This window comes from Rhinolophus sinicus, linkage group LG02 (genome assembly GCF_036562045.2).
Source record: "Rhinolophus sinicus isolate RSC01 linkage group LG02, ASM3656204v1, whole genome shotgun sequence".
Taxonomy (NCBI): Eukaryota; Metazoa; Chordata; class Mammalia; order Chiroptera; family Rhinolophidae; genus Rhinolophus; species Rhinolophus sinicus.
In genome coordinates this window covers 95,319,019-95,342,477 of record NC_133752.1, presented here as the reverse complement: position 1 = coordinate 95,342,477, position 23,459 = coordinate 95,319,019, and the positions used below count along the sequence as shown (strand labels likewise).

Here is a 23,459-nt window from a genome sequence, read left to right as displayed (position 1 = left end):
TGTCCTGTTTGCCCATCCTGAAGGGATTAATGAAATAACCCATTCCTATGTATCAGATCTGCTACTTTGTCTGGCCAAAAGGGATCTGAGATAATTTATTAACCTTAAGGCGTATTCTCATATCTTTGTCCTGGAGTGAAGGAGACATTCCAGAACCTGGAGTTTCAGGATATGGCTGCTTTTTTGTTTATTCCACCAGGGACCCCCCCCCCCCCCCCAGCAACATACTAACTAACCTGTCTCAGCATGATTACCCCCCATGACCTGCCCAGTTAGGAACATATGATCAGATCACCCTTAGAGGTTACTTTTCCATAGAACCCCTTTTCTCATCCATAGTTTTTACCTTTGAAGATCTGTCGTCTTAATTTTCAGATCCCTGAAGAGGGATCAGACCTAAGGTTGTTCACACTCACACTTAATTGAACAAAAATAACACTTTATGGTGGCAGATATAAGTTACCAGAGGCTGGAGAATTCCAGTCTGGTACCCAAAGTGCCTGGGCAGGTGATGAAGTAATCCAGTTTGCTTGGTGAGCATGCAGTTGGACAGAAGAAGGTCAAATAGTCTTAACTTGAGTTCATCAGATCTGTAGCAAATCCCAGTGAACAATCTCTGACTTTCGATGGAGTAATTTTTCTAATGACGAAGACACTTCTGTCAGACTGGTACTTCATTTCCCTACATACTGGGAAACTTCATTGTTTTCTATGATTATTTTTTTAGGCTTAGTAAAAACCTTGTGCTTCTTTCAGTAGTTATAACTATAATCTTGTTTTTCATTTCAATATGCCTCCATAAAGAAGCATTTTTTATTTACAGCAAATTGTGCATTGATTGCTTCTTTTCATAGCATGTAACTCATTTGTGTTGAATTATGTAATTGCTTGTTACATGTCTCTGCTCCGTGTCAGACTGTAAGCCTTATGAGGGCATGTTGCTTGCCTTATTCACTGCATGCCCTGTCTCTTAGCACTGTGCCTGATACGTAATTAGCAATCAGCAAAGAATTGCAAAATGAATGGACAATTGTCTGTTATTTGTTGCAGATATTTGTCACTCAGCAGTCATTCTCCCACCTCCTTCATTGTTAGCAGAAGCTCTTCTTATTATAGAAGCCAAAATGCTAGATCCTTTCTTTCCCAGCTTCCTTTCCAGCTATGTCATGAGTATGGGCAAGGTCAGGTCCCTGACCAGTGGGACCTGATGGTATGTTGGCTGCTTGGGGATGAGGTTATTCTTTTTGGTTAAAAGAGACTCGTGGGAAGAAATACCCTTTTTGTTTGCTTGACCTCGTTATGTCTCCTTCTGATGCTTGGAATTGCTGCAGCCAACCAAAAGCCAAGGACTGAGACACTTCGGATGTGCTAATGGTGGCAGAGTGGAAAGGTACAAAGCAGTGGGGTCATTGATGGCATCATGGAGCAACTGAAATAACTCTGGACTTGCCCTGCCCCTGGCCCTTTTATTTCATGAGATAATAACTCACTGAGTGGTTAAGTTACTTGCAGCTGAAAATATCTATCCCAGGACCAATTGCTCTGTCAACAGTGTCTGTGAGTTCTGTGCCCAACCGTGTTTCCAAAGATGGTTTCGTCACTATCTCCCACTCACTTGCTCCTCTGCTGTTATCGTGCTCCTCCCCCACCAGAGGTGGAGCATAATTCCCCTACCCTGAATCCGGGCTGGCCTCAGTAACTTGCTCATAAGCATAGAACGTGGAGGAAATGACGCTGCACGACTTCTGAGACCAGGTCAAAATCAGCCTTGCAACTAAATCCTTATGCTCGTGGAATGTTTGGCCTCTGGATACTCCTCTCTAAATCCAGCTGCCATACTGTCACAGAACAGCGCCATTTGCAGTGTCTACATGTGGGTGAAGGGTCCACAGTTGGCTGAGCCCAGCCTTGAAGTCATCCAGCCCCCAACCACTCAGTCTTTCCATCGGAGGTCCCAGGCATTACGGAGCACAGACAAGCTATCCCTCTGTGCCTGTCTCATGAGCATGATAAATAGTTGTTTTGTGACTGGGTTTGGGGAGATATGTTATACAGCAATAAACAGATAGCTGGAACAGTATCTCTCTACTTACATCAATAAGCAATTTCTCAAATATATTTGTTGGATAGATTACTTCTCTACTGGTTCTGCCAGCACAGTATATTATTGTGGTTGAGAGTTAGCATAGTGAATGTTCTAGAAAAAGGTCTCCAGGGTCAGACTACTTGGATTTGAATCCTGGCCCTGTCACTTAATTTCTTTGTGACCTTAGGCAAAGTACTGAACCTCTCTGCCTCAGTTTCCTCGTCTGTCAAATGAGTATCTTAAGAGTATCCACCGCACAGACTTGTTATGAGGATGAAATGAATGGACCTCTGTGAATGGACCTCTTAGAATAGTACCTGGCCCATGATATGTGCAATCTAAGCATTTCTTAAACAAACACTGTCATATATTCATGGCACTCCTTGGTGTTGGAGTCTTTTTCTGTCCCTTTATTATTCTTTCTCAATATTTAGGTGTGTAGCTTTCTGTCTACTGACTGCAGATTTCAGAGATGATAAAGTGCCCTTAAGATATCTGTAATCATTATCAATTTTTATTATGTTGAACCATATGAAGTTGACATTTGTGGAGCTAAAAAGGTCAAATCTCAGCTATTTCATAGAAGCGATAATAGCAAACATACTTACATCATATCTAATTATACTTACAGGGCATAAATACAGTGTTTCAACATTATACATAATACTTGCTGTTGATACTATATGGCTAATTCTTTTGCTAAGAGACTTTTTTAAAAATCATGAATGCATTTCAGTTTTATAAAATGCAAGTTTTATGCATCTACTGAGAGGCCATATGATTTTTCCCTTAACCTATTAATAATGTGATGAAAATAATCAATCGATTTTTTCTTTGTTTAATTAAATTTATTGGTGTGACATTGGTTAATAAGATTATATAGGTTTCAAGTGTACAATTCTATAATCCATTATCTGCATATTGCGTTGTGTGTTCACCACCCAATTTAATTGATTTTTAAATGTTAAATGAACTTTTCTTTGTATAAGCCAACTTGGTCATGATATGTGTTTTTCTTTTTAATTGTTAAATTTAGTGTGCCAGTATTTTGCTTAGGATATTTTAAATCTACATTTATCAGTAAGATGACCTGTATTTTCTTCCTTCTTTTTTTTTCTGTCCTTGTTGGGTTTGGTATCAGGGTTATGCCAGCTTCACAGAATGAGTTGGGGAGTGTTATACCCATTTTGTTCCCTAGGAGCATTTGCGTAAGATTAGAAACTGTTCTTCCTTAAATGTATAGAACTGCCAGGGAAGCTAGCTGGGACTGGAGGATTGATCGGTTGACACATTTTGGACTCATTCAATTTCCTTAAAGATTATAAGGCTATTTGGGTTATTTATTTATTTATTTATGGGTTTTCTATTTTTTTTAAAGTCAGATATAGTGAAATATTTGTCCAGGGCCTTGTCTAATTTCATTTAAACTAAAATATTTGTTGGAATAAAGGCTTAATAATATATGCCTTATTACTGTCCTTTGTTTTAAACCTATATTCTTAACTCTACTGCATATTTTTATTACTATTTTGTCCATTTTCATTGAGTTGTTAAATATCACATAATGTTTTTTTATGACTAGGAATTCTATTTGACACTCTATGCTTGGTTATGTTTTTTTGTTTTTATGGCTCTTGCTCTTCGCTCATAATTTCAGTCTGGTTATTTCTATAAACATATTTACATATTCTTGATTTATGGTCTATGTTTCACAATTTCCATAATTTCCATCTTTGAGCGTCTGATAAGTACTGGCTGTCACTCATGATATGTCATTTACTTTTGGGTTTCATGATTTTTATGAACTCATATTTCTGTGGAAATTCATTGAGGCCTGGAATAGAAGTGAATTTCTATAGAGAAGATCTTTGTTTGTTTCTGTGAGACTCCTGGAGCTGTGACCATTTTAATCAAATTCTCAGCTTGAGGTATTTTAGACCACCCAGATATATGAATTTGGGCCACAAAACTGTGTGGGCCATCTTGTACTTATAACACTCAGAAGAGCTTTTTTTTTCCCCTCCCTGTACTTAGAGCCAAGTTTCCAGAGAGAAGCAATTTCACTTTCAGTGAGGTTGGGGGGACAGTTACTTCTAGTTTGTTCTTACACTGAAGGGATGTCTCAACCTTTTAGAATTGCCACTTTGAGGAGGACCTGGGTGATGTCTCTTCTCTGTGCCCTGTGAGGAGGTGTAAACCCAAGTTCAAACTTACCTGGTTTAGCAATGTGCCAGACGGAAGGCTACCGTCAGTCTGCATACTTCAGTGTTGTGCATACTTCTCTGGGTTTCTGCATTCGCTTAATTTTGGCCTAAGTATCCCTTATGTTGTCAGCTATAGGTGCATTTTACCTTTCTTATCCAGAATTTGTGTTGTTTACAGTGGCAGGGCAAGTCAGAATTCCATGAATTTTTTTTAACATGCTTTCATAGTCCTTTTTGTCTTCAGCAATTTTTGGGACACTAATAATAAGTGACTATGACTCTTTATATATACTTTTCATACTTCTAGGAGTAGAAAGTCCTAAAATGATTAAGTACTTTAAAAAATTTTTTTTAAAAATTAGTTTCAGGTGTACAAAACAGAGTAATAAACATTTATCGTTTATATCCGTCATACAGTGATAACCCCCCTTCCTCCATCCACTACCCCTCTGACATCGCACAGAGCCATTGCATTTCCACTGTCTCTATTCCTAATGCTGAACTCCACTTCTTGTAACTACCCATGTTATGGATACCAGGACTGGAAAGAACCCAAGCGGCACTCAGAGAGTTAGGAGAGTCAGCTTTATTATGCCAGCAGGCTCAGCGGGACCTTACCCAAAATACTGAGTCCCTAGCAAGGTTTTGAGCAGTGTGGGTTGGGGACTTCCTTGAGTTGGGGAAGGAGTAGGTGTCGTCTAGTGATTGGCTTGGGCTGTTGCTTGGAGTGGGTTATGCGGAAGTGGGCTGGGGCTTAGGCTGGGGACTTCTCTGTCTGCTCGGGCCACCATTTTAGGTCAGGTCCACGTGGCAGGGAACCATTTTAAGGTCAGTTTCTCCATCATCCATATATATATGTAAAATTGTAGTTGACATTCATTATTGTTCAGCTTCAGCTTCAGGTGTACAATGCAGTGATCAGGCATCTACATCATCCCTGAGGGGGTCTCCCTAATGGGACAAGTGTCCATCAGATACCCTATAAAATCTTTACATGATTAAGTGCTTTTGATGTAAGATATTTTCTTTGTGAGTGCCAGGATCGTGGCTCGTGAGACAAAAGAATGGAAACACGGACCAAGGATAGGCAAAGAGTTTTAAGAAGAGGATATTAAAGAGTAAAGAGCCGCAACTCTTGAAGCGAGAGGGGGTTCTAACCAGATTGCCCAGTGACTGAGGCAAAAGTTCTTACTTTTATGCCGTCCCTTGCCAGCTTGGAGAAGGGGACTGGCACCTTCTAATGGGATTCGTCTATCAGGTTTGTCCTGTTTGCCCACCCTACAGGGATTAACAAACACACTCCTATTTATCAGATCTGCTCCTTTAGCCAAAAGGGATTTGTGAGATAATTTATTAACCTCATATCTTTGTCCTGGAGTGAAGGAGACATTCCAGAACCTGGAGTTTTAGGATATGGCTGCCTTTTATTTATTCCACCAGGGACCTCCCTGTTTATCTAACAACATGCTAACTAACCTGTCTCACTTTCTAGTCATCGGTTGTTCATAAACATGCACTGGTTAAATATGCTTAGCCAACAGTATATTTATTGTGATTAGTTGGTTTATCTAATTTAAGAAGTGTTTTTATGATACAAAATGATTATTTGAATCTTCACTTTGGCTTTTTGGCATGACCTCAGACAGCCTTCCTAATCCACCCAATTTGTTAAGGCCTAGTTATAAGAAAGGACAGGTAGAGTTTGAAAAAACCAAGTGTGCACTTTTGGTTAAGAGGTAACTTTTGTTTAAGTGTAAATTACTCTCTGCTGCCCCCTGCAGATCAGTTAGGGATACAGACACAAGAAATTTACAGCTATGGAGCAAGTTTTTAACTCCATTTAACATTTAAAATAATGTCTTGTGGGATATTATAGTACCGCATTTACAGATAAAAGAAAACATTTTTATAAAACACACCTAATTTAGCTATTTTTGGTTTTAGAAATGTATCAGTTCAGTTTCAGATAAGAAAACAGGAACTACTCTAGGTATTTTAAACACAAGGATTTACTAAAGGGATTTAAGAGCTTATAAAAAGCTCTTGGAAAGACTGGAGTAGTACAGTCAGGGAGAATGTCCGTAGCTTTCAAATCAATAAGAAATGTTTCCAACATCATTCATTGAATATCTTTTCTTTTTCCATTTATTTGTAATGTTTTTCTTGTGTTTAAAGATAAACTGAGTGAGGCATATTAAAAATGTTAAGAGTATGTTGAACAAAAATCTGTTCGAATCAGGCAGTGTTAAAGCGGAAGTGGTTAGGAGTGCTCTGCCAATAGGAGCTATGGGAAGAACTTATATAGGGAAAAAGGTAGAGGCAAAGCAAGGAAACTATTTTTATAAAATATTTTTATTAAAATATAGGTAACATACAATATTATATTAGTTTCAGGTGTACATCATAGTTATTCAACAATACCAACCTGGCACTATACATAGTTATTACTATATTTTGATTATATTCTCTATGCTAAAGAAGTGAGCATCATGACAAGTCCAGCAACCATCTAACACCACACCAAGCTATCACAATATTATTGACTATATTGCCTATGCTGTATATTACATTGCCAAGACTTATTCTTATATCTGGAACTTTGAACCTCTTATTCCCCTTTATCTCCCCCCCCTTGTTAAATTTTTCAATTACAGTTGACATTCAATATTATTTTATATTAATTTCAGGTGTACAGCATAGTAGTTAGACATTTGTATAATTTAAGAAGTGATCCCCTGACTAGTCTAATATCCACCTTGCATTATACATAGTTATATGCACTATACATATTATTGACTATGTTCCTTGTGCTTTACATCCCCATAACTATTTTGTAACTAGCAATTTGTATTTCTTAGCTCCTTCACCTTTTTCACCCTGCCCCCAACCCCCTCCTGTCTATCAGCCGAGAGATCTAGTACCCATCTGACACCATACATAGTTATTGCAATGCTATTCATTCACTGTATTCCTTATGCTATACCCTACATTCCCATGACTACTGTGTAACAACCAATTTGTGCTTCTTCATGCCTACCCCTTTTTCACCCACCTCCAAACCACCTCCATCTGGCAACTATCAAAATGTTCTCTATAACTATGAGTTTGTTTCTGTTTTGTCTGTTTATTTTGTTCTTTAGATTCCACTTATAAGTGAAACCATATATTTGTTTTTTTGCTGTCTGACTTACCACATTCAGTACAATAACCTCTAGGTCCATCTATGTTGTCACAAATGGCAAGATTTCATTTTTTATGGCTGAGTAATATTCCATTGTATATAGGTACCTCCTCTTCTTTATCCATTCATCCATTCAGGGACTCCTAGGCTGCCTTCATATCTTGACCATTACAAATAATGCTGCATGGATGAGCACATCCCCTCAAAGTAGCATTTTGGGTTTCTTCAGATAATTACCTGGAAGTGGGATTACTGGGTCCTTCTTTTTCTCTTGTTATAGCCTTTGTTTTAAAGTCTATTTTGTCACGTTTAAGTATTGCTACCTTAGCTTTTTGTTTATTTGTTTCCATTTTCATGAAGTAACTTTTTCCATCCCTTTACTTTCAGTCTGTGTGTGTCTTTCAATCTGAAGTGAGTCTCTTGTAGGCAGCATATTTAAGGTTCTTATTTTCTTATCCATTCAACTACTCTATCTTTTGATTGGAGAATTTAATACATTTACATAGAACGTAATTGTTGATAGGCATGTAGTTATTGCCATTTTATTATTCATAATTTTGATTTTTTTTTTCTCATCTTAGAGAAGTCCCTCTAAGATTCCTTGTAACACTGGTTTGGTGGTGATGAACTCCTTTAGCTTTTTCTTGTCTGGAAAGCTCTTTATCTGTCCCTCTATTCTAAATGATAGCTTTGCTGGGTAGAATAGTGTTGGTTGTAGGATCATGCTTTTCATCATTTGGAATATTTCCTGCCAATCCCCTCTGGCCTGCAAAATTTCTGTTGAGAAATCAGCTGACAGTCTTATGGGAGCTCCCTTGTAGGTAACTAATTGCTTTTCTCTTGCTGCTTTTAACAGTCTCTCTTTGTCTTTAACCTTTGACATTTTAATTACAATATGTCTTGGCGTTGGCCTCTTTGGGTTCATCGTGTTTGGGACTCTGTGCTTTCTGAGCTTGGATATCTGTTTCCTTCACCAGGTTAGGGAAGTTTTCCATTATTATTTCTTCAAAGAGGTTTTTAATTTCTTGCTCTCTCTCTTCTCATTCTGCTACCCCTATAATGTGAATATTGGTACTCTTGAGGTTGTCCAAGTGGCCCCTTAAATTCTCCTCATTTTTTTGAGAATTCCTTTTTCTTTTTGCTGTTCTGATTGGGTGTTTTCTGTGACTTTATCTTCTAAATCTCTGATTTGATCCTCTGCTTCATCTAATCTACTGTTGATTCCCTGTAATGTATTCTTAATTTCTGTTATTGTATTCTTTATTTCTGACTGGGTCTTTTTTATGTTTTCTATCTCCACTTTTATGTTTCTTATCTCTTTGTTGAAGTTCTCCCTGAGATCACTGAGCATCCTTATAACCAGTGTTTGCAACTCTGCATCTGGTAGATTGTTTGTCTCCTTTCTCTTTAGTTCTTTTTCTCTTCTATTGGGACATGTTTCTTTGTCTCCCCATTTTGGCCACCTCCCTGTGTTTGTTTCTATGTATTAGGTAGGGCTCTATGTCTCCCAGTCTTAGTAGAGTAGCCTTATGTAGTAGGTGTGCTGTAGGGCTCAGTCTTCCTGGTCCCTTTAGCTGGGTGCTCCAGGTGTATCCCTTGTGTGGGTTGTGTGTCTCCTTCTCTTATAGTTGAGCCTTGATTGCTGTTTGCACATCAGTGGGAGGTATTGATACTCAGGCTCATTTGTTGAGGGGACTGGTCATGACTATAGTGGAGGAGTTTTGATACAGGGGTTGACCCTACAGAGCAGGATCTGTCTCAGCAGGACTCTGGTGCCTGCCTAGTCTACTCCTTGGATGTGTTGTCCTAGAGGCATCTGGGTGATGCTCCATCTTGTTTCAAAGCTGGTCACTGGGTGCACAGCCCCAGAGCCATCCAGGAGGTCACCTGCTGCAGGTCAAGTTCAGTTGCAACCTGTGCCCCACCCCAGGACCACCTAGTAGGAGACACAAGGCAATTCACAGATGACCACTGTTCATGCCGTGCCTGTAAGTGCCTCCTGAGGCCAAGCCAAGAACCAAGGCCAGCTGCCACTAGTGCTGGGCTCAGGGCTGCTCAGCCAGAGGTACAGGACATGCTCAAGCCAGATTGTGCTCATCTGGGTTCCACGAACCTTTGAGAGACCCTAGTAAAGTCTGCGACACGAGCCAAAACAGGTGGTTCATGTGGAAAAGCCACTGGAAGCAGTTTGGGTGTGCCAGAAAGTTGGGTGGGGCAGGGTCTCAGAATCACCAGCTGTGGCAAATGAATGGTGTCAGTGAGCTTGAAGGAGACTCAGATATGGCAGCTGCCTATGTCTGCATGCTGGGTAGGGGGAGGGCTCAACAAAGAAACAATGGCTTCTACCAGCTCCTTTCTTTGGGAGAAAGCTGCCCCTCCAGCCCTCTTCCTGAAACCAGACAACTCAGTTCCCTCCTGTATGTCCTTGTCACTTCTCAAGCTGCTGCCCCAGTGCGGAAGCTCAGAGTAGGTGAGTCCATCAGCGAGTTTCTTTAAGAGGAGCACCTGGGACTTCAGCTGCCCTCTGTCTCACTCAGCCACAATCTCCATGGTTTTCACAACCAGAAATTATGGAGACTTCTCTCCCTGACACTGGAAGCCTGGGCTGGGCAGCCTGGTGTGGTGCTGGGACTCCTTGCTCCTTCACAGGGGACTTCTGCAAGGGATATATCTCTCCCAATTTTTAATGGTCACACGTGGGTGTGGGACTAACCTGTTCCTCATCTCTGCCCCACTTACCAGTCTCAAGGTGGTTTCTTCTGTATGCCCTTAGTTGTAGGGCTTTAATTCAGCAAGATTTCAGGCAATTCTCAATGATGGTTGTTTTGTAGTTTAGTTGTAAATTTGATGTGGTTAGGAGAGAAAGTAAGCATAGTGTTTATCTACTCTGCCAACTTGACTGGAACGCCTAAGGAAACTATAGTTCCCAAGGAAACTATTTAATTGGCTATAACTTAAGCATTTGCCTTATTTGGAAAAGTCCAGTTGGCTGTTTGTGATTGTTGTACTTAGGTTCTGATTCTTTAACCCTGAGGTGTTTACTCTTTTTGGTTTAGTTTGATTAGGTTAAGGTATTAGAACCACCTCAGTCTAATGGCTTCCTTGTTTAACACTCATTATATATCAATAATATCAAGGTTTATCTCAAGGATACTTATGGTAATTGGTGGCTCTATGTTAAGATTATCTATGTAGTATTGTGGTCCTTCATTGTTTTTTTGTATTTAATATTTTTAGAATTATAATATGTTTTAATATCTGGTAAGTTTATGTCTTTTTTCATTGTCTCTCAAAAATGCCTTTGCTTTTTTGTTCTTTCAGATAAACTTAAATAATTTTTTCTTAGTTCCACTCCAAAAAAGCCTTCCTTGGTATTTTAAAAAAATTGAACAGATTAGAAATTTATTCATAAATTTTGGAAGAACTTGTATTATTTATAATATTCAGTTTTCCTATGCAAGAATATTTTTTGATTCACATAAGTGAATCTTATTTCATGTATCTCAATAAAGTTTTATAATTTTATTTATGTAGGTTGTACATCTTTTTCATAGAGTTAAGTTACTCCTAAGCACAACATTTTGGTATTTGGAGTGGATTACAGTTTTTGGACTCTGACTTATGAAACCAAGATGGGCTTCTGCCAAGGGCACTGGGCATCTCCTTGGATTGTGAGCCCTATAAATGGTTTTATGTTGAAAAGAGGGTGAAAAAGAAAAGTGGCTAGATGAAATGGCAAAAAACTAAAGTCTATGAAAGAAAAGAATTATAAAATAAGTTACCTCAAACTCACCATTACCCAACTGTACATGTACAAAGCATCTTTCCCCTTAACTCTGTCTTTTCACCTGGTCTCCTGGTCTCAGTTGGTGGCACAACCACCCAGTCAGACTCTCCAGCTGGGATGCTAGGAGTCTCTCCCTGTGCTGGACACCACAGTCCCACCTCCAAGTAGTCACACCCTTATGTGATCACCCTCCTTGGCTCCTGGAGTGTGGTGGGATATAGGACTTGTTTCTAACCAATAAAATACAGCAAAGGTGCTGCAATGGTTATGTGAGGTAAGAGTGTAGCTGCAGTCTTGCAGAGTCCCTTTCTCCTTTCTTGGTGTGGAGGAAGCAAGAGGCCACGTCAGGGAGCCCCAACATTTGAGGGGCAAAGAACTGTGTACAGCCTCTGACTGACAGTAAGAAACTGAAGCCCTCTGTGTTACCTACAAGGTTGTAAATTCTTCCAACAACCTGAGTGAGTGAGGAAGCAGATTCTTTCTTAGTTGAGCCTCCATTGAGACTATCGCCCTGAACAACACTTTGAATGCAGCCTTGTGACCCTTAAGCCCTGCTTGGGCTCCTCACCTACAAAAACTGAGATAACACACATATGTGTTTTGAAGCACTAAAATTGTGGTAAAAGTGTGACACAGTATTGGTAACAAATACGTCCTCATTTTTTGGTGAGCCATCATTTCCTGCCAGTTTTGGACTGCTGAAATCCATCCTCTTTATCTTGCTACTGAACTAGCACATGCTGTCAGCACTACTTACCTGGCCTACAGCTGTTACCTTCCTGTCCAGTCTGGTCTCGTTAAGTCCATTGTCTGCCCAGTCAAGTGAGTATTTTTCCAAAACAAATCCCATTACATCCTGATCTTGTTTAAAACCCTTCAGCATCTCCTCCATACCTATCAGATGACATCTAAACCCTTAGCATGGCCCAGAGGCCCTTCTATCTCTTCATACTTATATCTTTCCACTTCTTGGCAAAAACTTCACCCTCCAGCAATATGAACTACATGCAATCACCTGCCTCCCTTTGCACACCTCAAGTTACTAGTCACTACCCTGGAATTTTCACATAATGTCCCTTCTTGCTGGAATGCTTTCTGTCCTGGATCACTGACACACTGAATTGTATCACAATCACCCATTTATGGATTGGTCTTTACACGACACTTTTGATCTTGTGGACCAGGGACTGAGTTTTATTCATCTTCATACTCTGCTCCTTGCAGAGAACTTGATATAAATAGGTATTTAGCAAATGTTTGTTGAATAAAGGGCTGAATATAACCAAGAAATGTGCCAAGAGAGCTTGACCTACACCCTGGTACTGGAAATAGATCATGAGTTTCTAGCAAAAACTTCCTAGAACAAAGGCAATGCATAAGGCTGAGGGCTTTTAACTGTTCTTTCCTTCAATTGTTGATTCATCCATCCATCATCTGATTGTGTAGCAGAGACAAAAGCAATCCTTGCACCCAAGTTGTTCATAATCTAGTGGTCACAAGAGATGAGAATCTCGATAATTACCGTCTATAAGAGAGGTTTTCACATAATGGGTGCCTAAGTCTTTCTGGGGGTTTGGGAGAATAGTTAAGGAAGACTTTCAAGAGGAAGTGATTCTTGAGTTAAGCCTTGAAGGATGATGAATATTTGCTGAGCTGAGGGAAGATGGGAGGAAGCCAAGGACGTGGCCTACTTGACAGCATGGAGGCATTAATGTACAAGGAGCAGTCAGGGAGCTGCAAGTCATGGTATGGCTGCAAGATGAGAGGGCTGGAGAAAGTGACACCGGAAAGTGAAGCTAAGGAATTAATATTTTATGTCCAAGGCATCAAAGAATCACTGTAGAATCCTAAGTAGTTTTCATGACATGCTCAGATTTGCAACCTTGAAAGATAAATAGTTTTAGAGTGTTTATGAGACTTGATAAATAATATACTGTTTTCCCAACCAGGTTCTGGGCCAGATGAGAAATAAAGTCAGGGAGCCAGCAGATGGAGATCATCTATTTTACTGATAAAACCAGCTACCCAGTGCCAAACCCCAGAATTAGGCAGACTTGACTCTCATTATGGGCAGCAGTGAGCAGGGCAGGTCTCTTCCTGCCAAGGCAGAGCACGTGCTCCTGCAGTGCTTACCCCAGAGAGAAAGGGAGGAGGAAGGGTTGGCCAACATGTGACCAACTTTCTTCTTCCAAGGTCATAATCAGATAGTTGAGCAGAGGATGTCACTCCACATTGAAGGAAACAGCGTCCCTGGATTTTTCTTCTTCTCTTAACACATTGAACTTAAACATGTAGCCTATGATCAACTAGATGTGTGTCTGAACCCTGGGTTAAAGGAAAGCCCTGCCCCCACCTTCATGATGCAGCCCCCCAATACCAACTGCTGCTCCTCTGGGGATCATGGGATTGCCGGTGCCCCAGAAGACTCGGCATCTGGTTAAAAGAGTGCATTATTACACTTAACTCCAAGGTCACTTTGTGTCCAATACTGAGAATTTACTTTTTAGTCTATTTCTCATCCAACATTATCCAGCTATGTTGTCTGATATTGTTTGTCAAGAAGTTTTGCCCATGATATTAAATGACATCACAAAATGATTCTAATAATTAAAAGCCAACAGTTATGCCCCAGATTTTAATATTAACTCCTTCTCACTTTCAAATGCCCAAGGTGAAGGTAAGATACAAATATTGTTTCTTCTTGTAGGACCAAAGGAGTTAAAGTAAAAAATAAATGTTCTTGCCATTGTGAATTAAAAAGCCAAAGACATGCTCCTGCCTCCTTCCTCTTCCTCTTCCTCTACATCAGAGCCAAGCTCTCAGTGGCACAGTGTGCTCAGGAGATTGGTTACATGAAGGGAGGATCAAGCAAAGAAACCATCAGTGCATTGAGCATCATGGGAGCCAGTTTTCTTACTGCCAGAGAAGAAGGAATGGGTTATACTACGAAAAGGAGACAGGCCATAATAAATGCTGTCGTGCTGGATTTGAACTGAAGGTGTAGATGTGAATTTAGCATCTTCAGATGTAGATATTGTATTAATTTGGATTCTCCAGAGAAACAGAACCAACAGGATGTGTGGAGAGAGACAGAGAGAGAGGAGAGAGAGAGAGAGAGAGAGAGAGAGAGAGAGAGAGAGAGAGATTTATTTTAAGGAATTGGTTCACATGACTAGGGGCTGGTAAGGCTGAAATCTGTACGGTAAGACAGCAGGCTGGGGACTCAAAGCAGAGTTGATTTCACCATGTGAGTGTGAAGACTCTGCTGACAGAATACCCTCTTCCTCCGGGACCTCAGTCTTTCTCTGAAGGCCTTCAACTGATTGGATGAGGCCCACCCATATTACAAAGGGTAATGTGCTTTACTCAAAGTCTATTGATTTAAATGTTACTCTCACATAAAAAATACTTTCACAGTGTTTAACCAAATCTTTTGGTTAAATCTTTTGATTGGTACTTTACCAAATCTATTGATACCAGAAAAGGAAGCCAGTCTCAGTCCCTTTCCTTCTCTGCAGGCTGTCAAGTCTAAGGGAGGCCAGAGCTGGGGAAGGACAGGGGTTTTGATGGTAAGAATAGGCTGGACTGGACATGGGGTTTTGTTTTTATGCTTTTGCTTTCTTCTTACCTTTCTTTCCTTTATACAATTTGTTGTTAGCTAAGAGATAAAAAATAAATAAAAAGTCGTGGCATTTTCCTGAGAGTTTTAAGAGGTGAGAAACAGGAGACCAGATTTGAAAGTAAAACTGCTTTCTGCTCATCTTGTCTTGAATCCATCTAGTTCCATAAACATTAGTAAAGCATCAGAAACATTCTGGAGAGGACGAGAAATGAAGCCAATGTGTTTGGGCCTGACAGTTACTTTATGAAATGTCAGAAGTGAAACTTTTTGTTTTTCCACAGAACTGTGACACTCCCTGCCCTGAAGTCCAGCGAGACCGGCCCTTCCTATGGGCGGGCTGGTTCAGGGCTGGCTGAGTCATGCAGCGTCTCGGTGCAGCTCCTAGTAGGAGCTTAAATGAGCTCCCAGGGATGGTTTGTGCCGTGTTGTAAAGGAGATGACTTGGCCAGCCTGTCAGAAGCATCTTTTGCTGTTTTTTAAGAGTAAAATAAATCCATCACATTCAGAACATAAAAATTAGGAAGCAAACAAACAAATAATAAAGTAACCCTAGAAGAGTATTGACCAGGTATAGAAAGAACACAGTGGAAGGCAGGAAAGCAGGAGATGCGAAGGCTTCCCAGAGCAGGTGTTCTGGGTTAGAATGACGGACAGTAACAACAATCAGAAAAGCTAAGACATAATACTTAATTCGGAGCTGAGTGTGTTGTAGACACTCTTTACATACATTATCATTTTTAATTCTCACAACAATTCAGGTACTATTATTATTTGTCCCATTTTATAGATAGTACAACAGACATAGGGGGTCTAAGAAACTTATTCAGGGTCACAAATCTGCTAAGTGACTGTGGAGCCAATCTGCAGACCCAGGCTAGCCTACTCTAATGCCATTCTGCTAGATTGACAAGTAGGAACTTGTTAGGTGGGCTAGGAACTCCAAGTGCAAAGGCATAGAGACCTGTGGCAACATGATGTTTCTGAGACATTGCATGCTGAGTACCAGTAGTGATAAAATGCCCAGTTTGGGTGGATGAAAGGGAAGAGAAGACTAGCATGAGTTAGTGGCCAGGTAAGGGGGCAGCAGATTATGAAGCATGCTATTTTGTGCACCATGCTAAGGGAGTTGGCAGCCTGTGGGAGATGGGGAGAGTTGCATTTTAGAAAGATCATTTTGGCCACGGTGTGGAGATTGGTTGGATGGAACAAAAGGAGAGGCAGAGATGTAAGTTAACAAAAGGAGAGGCAGAGAGGCAAGTTAACAGGCTATTATAATAGCCCAGACGAACCACGCAAGGACTGCGGGTGGCAGTGGGACAGGGAATAAGAGGATGGGTTCAGGAGGGATTTATATGTGGATTGAACAGATTTGGTGAGTTGGTGAGTAAGTAGAGGGGCTTAAAATGACAGAAAATGGGTTTCTGGCTTGTGCTACTGTTAATGGGGACAGCGAGAAAGGATGACAGTGAAGATGGTGAACTCCGGACCTATTGAATTTGAGATGCCCGATAACACCCAGGGCACTAGCGTCTTGGCCTCTGCAGAGTGTTTGAGCTGTAGACATAGATACGAACAGATGTGAAGACTAGATCTACATAATCAATACTGTTGTTTAAAAATCACCCAAATTTAACAGGCTGATACTATCATATAGATTATTGAATTTTCACTCTCTTGTCTATTGCATATTCCTATACTGGTTTTTTTTTCTGTTAGTGCCAGGTAGACTATGTCAGTGTTATGTTCTTAGCTTGACTCTTAATTTCACTTCAATATATTATTCTGTCTACCGATATTCATTATATAATATAGAACAATTTTAGGTTGTAAATCTAACTCTTTGAAATCTAGTATTAAAGATATTAGTAGATATGATTAGGTTTTACTCTATTTCCTGTAGGTGTATGTGCCCAAATGTATTAGTAATAAACATATGATAAAAAACAAAATAATTCTTCTGTAATTCCCCCAAAGAGTCCAAAATGGACAATGCTCTTGCATCAGTGTTGGAAATGAGATTTTTATATGCTAGAAGTACCATAAGTAATGGCATCCAATTTCCAAGCATTTCTTACTTGTTTTGGTTTTGTTATACAATTCTTCAGAGTAAATAAGGAAGCACCTAAGTGTTTAAAACAGGCTGTCAAGAAACAGTACTTCTACACTAACAAATGAAAATAGTACAACTAATCGATAAAACTGATTAATAAATAGATCAATGGAAGTTCTAAAAATATTTTGAGTTCTCAGTAAAATAGCACATAATTAGAATTGAGTACTTTCAGAACATAAAACATAAATAGCTAGTATCATATAAAAAATTCATCTAGAATGGTGAGCAAAACATGCTGATTAAAACAAAAATAAAATACTATATTTATATATTGTCACAGGAAAGACTTAAAAATAACATATGATTGTTTAGGGAATGTAGTAAGACAAACATCCTCATCCTCAAGGCAGAATATAAATTGGACAATCTTTTTAAAGAGAAATTTATAAAATGAATCAAGACCATTAAAACATTCATATGCTTTGGCCAGGAATTCTACTTCTTGGAATCTATGCCAAGAGAAAATCAGAAATATGGACAGAAATATATGTATAAAGATTCAGTATAATGGTAAACTTAAAAAACATATTACAATCATTATATAAATTATGGCATTTCTATAGAGCAGCATGATACACAACCATAAGTAATTACATTTATGTAAAATGTTAATGATATGGGAAAAGCTTGAGATATAGATCAAATGAACTAAAATATGGACAAATGCCATATATGACATATGGTATCAACTAATACTGTAAGAATTCATTTCAAACTAGTGGATTTTTTTCATTTAATCTCTATTTGATTAGAGTTACCAAAAAGCAGTTTTTATTGGATTTTTAGGAAAAGCACAAACATAGCCATCTTTTTTCCATGCAGAGAGAAGAGAAGTGAATATGTTAGAATTATATAATTTTAGGATGATTATGCACATAGACCCTGAAGATTATTTTCTTATCTTTAATGATTCATTATCCACAGCTTTCCATAAAATAAAATAAAAAAAATTCAATTTTAATGCATAGACCTTTGCTCTAATCTCAGTTTCCAAAGTTTTCAAATGAAGCATGGTGTGCCTACGTTAAAGGTCGACAAACCTTTTCTGTGGGGAAAAAAAGGAAAAAGAAATGGTACTTCCTTCTTTCCACGTCTTCATTTCAAGCCAATGAGGAAATTTGTTTACTACCTTTTTTACATATTCAAATATTTGCACCCTTCCTTTGGAGGAAGATTGAAGTAGGACATTCACAATCATGATGTAAATTTACTATTAAGATTTGCTATTATTATTTGCAGGACTGATGCAGTCAGAGTGAGACATCATGCTTTGTGTTTTATAGGGTAATGCGGTGCTATAGTCCATGATACTTCAGCATATCTTTCAATATAAATATAGTTATTTACTAAAAACTGTGCAAATTACAAAAATAAAATAACTTACAAGACAGTAGCTTAAATAGAACATGAAATAGTTTCTGGTGGTGCGAACTGAGTGATTTTTAATGCTGCTTCCCTCCCCCAACCCCCCCAGAAATTCTTCATGGTGGACGAAGAGGTGGCTTCTGGGCAGGACTCACCTACTATCAAAATAAATAGGTTGATAAGAAAACTGAAGCAGAAAGACGAGGTGATTAAGGAATTAAGAGAAGAATTAGAACACTATGAAGAATTTGGATTTCAAAAATATGTAAGTTTCAAAGCAAACAATAATTAATTTTAATATATGTAAATAAAGTTATAACTATCTAAAAGCTTGGATTAGGAAGAAAGGAAATACAAGTGATGTGTCTGGGGCATCTCTCCACAACATAAGCCAGTCCAACCCTTTCCTGCTCAATGGCACACTCTAGAAAACCCGTAATAGTTATAAATAGGAGCAATATAATTGTTCTCAATTTTGTTTTTATAATGGCAATAAAATAACCTATCTCTCACTGCACAAATGTTTCCACTATGGAGGAGCACGTATATTTTTGTTTTAATTCTGAAGATTCCCACCCTTTTTTGCAGTCCAGATAGTTTGAAAGACACAAAACCATCTCGCCAAGCCAGAGGCTTTGGAGAAACCAATTTGGAATAGGATGACCTTAAGGAGAAATGTCAAGAAAGTTTCTCAGAAGGTTTTCCCCCAGTTCTCTCTGTTGCAATGGGAGCCAGGAGACCTTTACTGCTCAAAGGAGTGATGGGAACGAAAATGGAAAGAGAGCAGAAAGGAGAGCCTATACTCCTGTCAAAGAGAATTTTAAGGACTCTGGAAAGTGTGGACCCTAAGGGCGAATTCATTTTCATGTCAAGTCAGCTCTGAGCTACCAAGATATCCCAGCCCAACCACAATCTACAGCCATAAAGGGGTTTTTATTCTTAGGTTCTAAGAGCAAGAAACATCTTTGAATAAGAGCGGCTTGCAGAGAGGCTGGAGGAATAACAATCTAGTCAATATCAACTCTTAGGCATCAGGCAGGTTTCTCATCTCACAGAGCAGTTTACAGATGAGGAAGCAGAGACAGGGTCTTTAAGTAACTTCCCCCAGGCACACAGCCAGGAAATGGTAAAGATGGCATGTGAACCCGAGGTCCAGCTGAGTCCACAGCCCACAAAAGGAAAAATTAAAGATATATACATATATACACATATATACCATTATAATGTATATTTATATTATGTACATTATTATAATTAAAGTATGTGTGTATACACATAAATATTGATACATGCTTATATATGTACAGAAAAAGTCTGAGAAGTTATGAATCAAGTTGTTAACACTAGGAAGAAACTCTTGTGGTTGCTGGTCCCTTTAAGTACAGTCTATGGTTTATCTAAATCCCGCACTTAAAACTTTGAAGTTAGAAGGGATAAGGAATTAAATGTGTGCCATTCTAAAGGACTTCGTTCACTACCTGGTGAAGGAATGTTTGCTTTGTTTAATCTATTAGAATCATTTATGTTCTAAAAACAACTGAGCATCTTCTAAGTGATATAGTATTAAGTATTATTAGCACAGATTTAATAAAATTGAATATTAATTCTTTTTACATGTGGTTGGAGGAGGAGGCACATCCAATTTTTGCATTTACTTTTTAAAATCTTTTCCTGGGTCTATATTTACTCCTATTTTGAGGGGGAAATAATTTAATAGAAAAGCCTAGAAAACTGTAATAGATTTGGCTTTTAAACCTGGCTTGGCCAAAGATATACAGCATAGATTGGCAAGGCCATTTTGATCCATTTATTTCCCATTTGTGAAATGGAAATTGGCTAAGAGAGAGTTATGCAAAAGATACCTGTTGTACTGAATGTGAATTGCTTTCAGTTCTTTGAAGAAAGATAAGTAAATAAATTCTAGTTCTCATTATGAGGAAATACACAAGTCCTTACAATCATCTGGTTTAAAATTCCACAAAATACTCTGAATAGTCCTGGTGAGAAATCCCAATTCAGTAATTGAGCTTCTTACATTAAAACATGAAGTCTTTCTTGGAATGTTTACACCTCTAAGTGTTCTCAGCCCATTAACTGGTCTGTCTGGACATCCTGGATGAGGATGGGAGGTGGCTTTGTGAGAAGAGAGGAAGTGGAAGGTTCCATCCTGCTCTTGTATAAGCAGGTGTTCTTTGGCTCAGGATGACATCCTGAAGACCCCAGTTACCCCACTGTAATTTGTCCCCAAGGAGACCACATCAATGTTTCTGTAAATACCCTAAGATTTGAGGAGAGTGAGATACACCTGATTAACTGGGTCTATACATTTCTCCCAGCTTCTTAGGACCCAAACAAAACGTATAGCCCTGGTCTCCCGCCTTGATCGAGGGCAATGCACAGCGGTACTAGTGTGCATTTCAGGAAGATGGACATGAACGCCGCAAAAGCAGATCATCGGTTATATAACTAAAACTCTGGAAAAAAAATATTTTTTTAATCCTCTAAGAACTGGCTTTCCTAAAACTCCATGCCATTTACATTCTAGATAGTACATCTTTTTTTCCTTTTTTAAAAATTTAAAATGTCATCTTATACAACTGCTCCCTCTAGTGGTATAAAAAGCTTGAGCTATCAATAATCTGAAATTAGACTTGGAAAACAATTTGGAGAAACAATTAGAAAATTTCCAAGTAGCAATGGAAATTTGAAAAAACAGAAAACAAAACTTGAAACAAATTGAATAAACAAATTACATAAATATCTTTATAGTTAATAAGCAGTTCTAATATCTCTCCAGGACTGTTTTTGAAACAAACCTAATAAGAATGTGATAGAAAATGGAAAGTTTAGTAAACAAGTAGTTTACATTATATTTATAACAAAGTGGAAACCAGAAAAGGAAGATCTTCAAGTTACAGAAGCTTCATCTCTCCAGGTCAGAACATTCTAAATGTTGAGAGCAGCTGCGTTCAAAGGTTGAGCTTCTTTTCAGTTCGTTTGGAAACCATTGTGACTTAACTGCATACCACTGTAGTTATCAGGGTGGCATGCTGTCTGATAAATCCCCTTGAGAATTGCCAAAGCAGGCTACCTTGAGTATGTGTGCGTGTGCGTGCGCGTGCGCGCCTGCGCCTATGTATTTTAATTGAAGTCGGTGTTGTCCTTTTGAAAAGACTTTTCCTTTCTTATCCCAACATGGGTGAGCTGTGCAACCATCACTCACGCAACCCCCGCATGGGTGAACAAAACTGCTCGTTGCTGACAGTTCTGAAACAGAGCTGTCATTCAAGAGGGGCAGCTCTGCAGGGCTTCCTGCCCCAGCATGCCACCTTCCTGGTTGTTACTCATTGGGAAAGCACCTGCTCTTCTCTGTGACTGTCTTGCAGCCTGGGCGTGCATCAGAACCCCACTCCACCCCCAGCATCAAATTGAGATATCCAAGGAGTGTAAGTGGAGCCTGCAGAATTGAGATGCCAATATGGCAGAAGGGAGATGGCTAAGAAGGCACATGCAGTGCTCTCTACAGTACTTCTCAGGCTTTGTTGTTCGTATAAGTCACCTGCAGCACTTGTTAAGATACAGACTCTGATAGTTGGTCTGGGCTGGGGCCTGAGATTCTTCGTTTCCAATAAGCTCCCAGGTGATGCTGAGGCTCCTGGTCCATGGACCATACATTGAGTAGCAAGGCTATAGAGTATACCAGTTTTCAGAATCTTTCAAGATCAGTTTTCAGTTTTGAAACATCGAAACAGAGATTCTGCACATTTTGTTACTTTTCACAAGATAAATAGCGCATAAGCCACTACCTGAAGTCCTAGTTTTCACAGCATAATAGAAAAACTTGAAATTGGCAAGCTCTTTTATGAATTAAACATTCCAGTTTGATCATGAATCACACACAATCTTTCTTTAAATAGCTACATCTCGTTAACCACCTTTTAACGATCCTATCCTTCCTAACCTTGGTTTATTAACCTAGTATATTTTAAAGAAGTCTCATGATTTAAGTAAATCAAAACTAGTAGTGTGGGCAGATGGTAGCAGGAACCCCACCACAAAACCTGCCACTCAGAGTGTAACAGATGACCGTAGCAGCCCAGAACTGTCCCTTTGTTCATTTTGCTAATGAGTGTCCTCATTGCTGTGGGAGTCTGAATAGTTAATTACTTGCAGTTCCTACAGCTGACAGATGGTGGGGACAGAGCTAAAGGTTAACCTTACAAGAACAGCGAGGGAGGGGGGTTGGGAGGTAGGGGTTGTAGATGGCAATGGAGAAAGAAATCTTTGAGTTGAATGTGTTTTCCTTGTTTCCTACTTTTATATGAAATTTTTTAGGAAATGCATTCAGGTATTAGCTGCTACCAGTTATAAATTTTTCACTTCATGTGATTCATTCAAATCGTTCTTATTTAGTTTTTAATAATGGGTGCTCATGTAATCCACTGTGGATGTTCATATTCTGCCACTGTTAGGAAATATATGCATAAACTTGCCTATTAAAACAAATATTACTTGTTTGTTACTTAAAAGCCCTTTTTGTCTACAAAGACACTCTATGATAATCTCAAATTGAACCATGTGGGACAAGAAATTAATGACTGGGATTCCTCCTCTAGTAAGAAAACAGTGTTGTTTATTATCTGTTAGATTTGTTAGTTAGTTCTTGTTAGTTAGGAATGAACCGAGCTTAAATAATTTAAATGAAATGGTGAATTAGAATTGTGGAGATTTGTAATTGGGCTTAGTGCAAAATTTAAGAACATTATTTTAAATATTAACTGATATAACTAACTTCATTACTAAATTGCTTGTTGTTTTTAAAGGATATATTAATGTATTACAAACATTGTAGCCACTTATTTTTCTTTTAAACCATTATGATCACAGAGGAAAATATTTTAATAATTTATCTCTAGCTATCTCCAAATTTAAATAAAAGTACAATTCCAAAAGGAAAGCAGCATATTGGGAGGAATGATTTTGTTTTTGAGGAGAGATTTTATTCTTGCATATTTGCAGCCATGACATTGCTGCAGAAAGAGCAGGCTATAATTCATTTAAAAGTCACTTTAAAATTCAAAAGTATTTCTAGTGTCTATTA

General features: G+C 38.8%; 1 protein-coding gene across 1 annotated transcript in view; it reads left to right on the top strand.

Annotated features, from left to right (window-relative positions):
• Positions 1–23,459, top strand: part of LG02H10orf67 (linkage group 02 C10orf67 homolog) — a 94,601-nt gene that overhangs the window by 15,741 nt on the left and 55,401 nt on the right. The window contains 1 exon segment of the mRNA XM_074324840.1: positions 18,468–18,623. Within this exon segment, the coding sequence (XP_074180941.1) occupies positions 18,468–18,623 (156 nt within the window).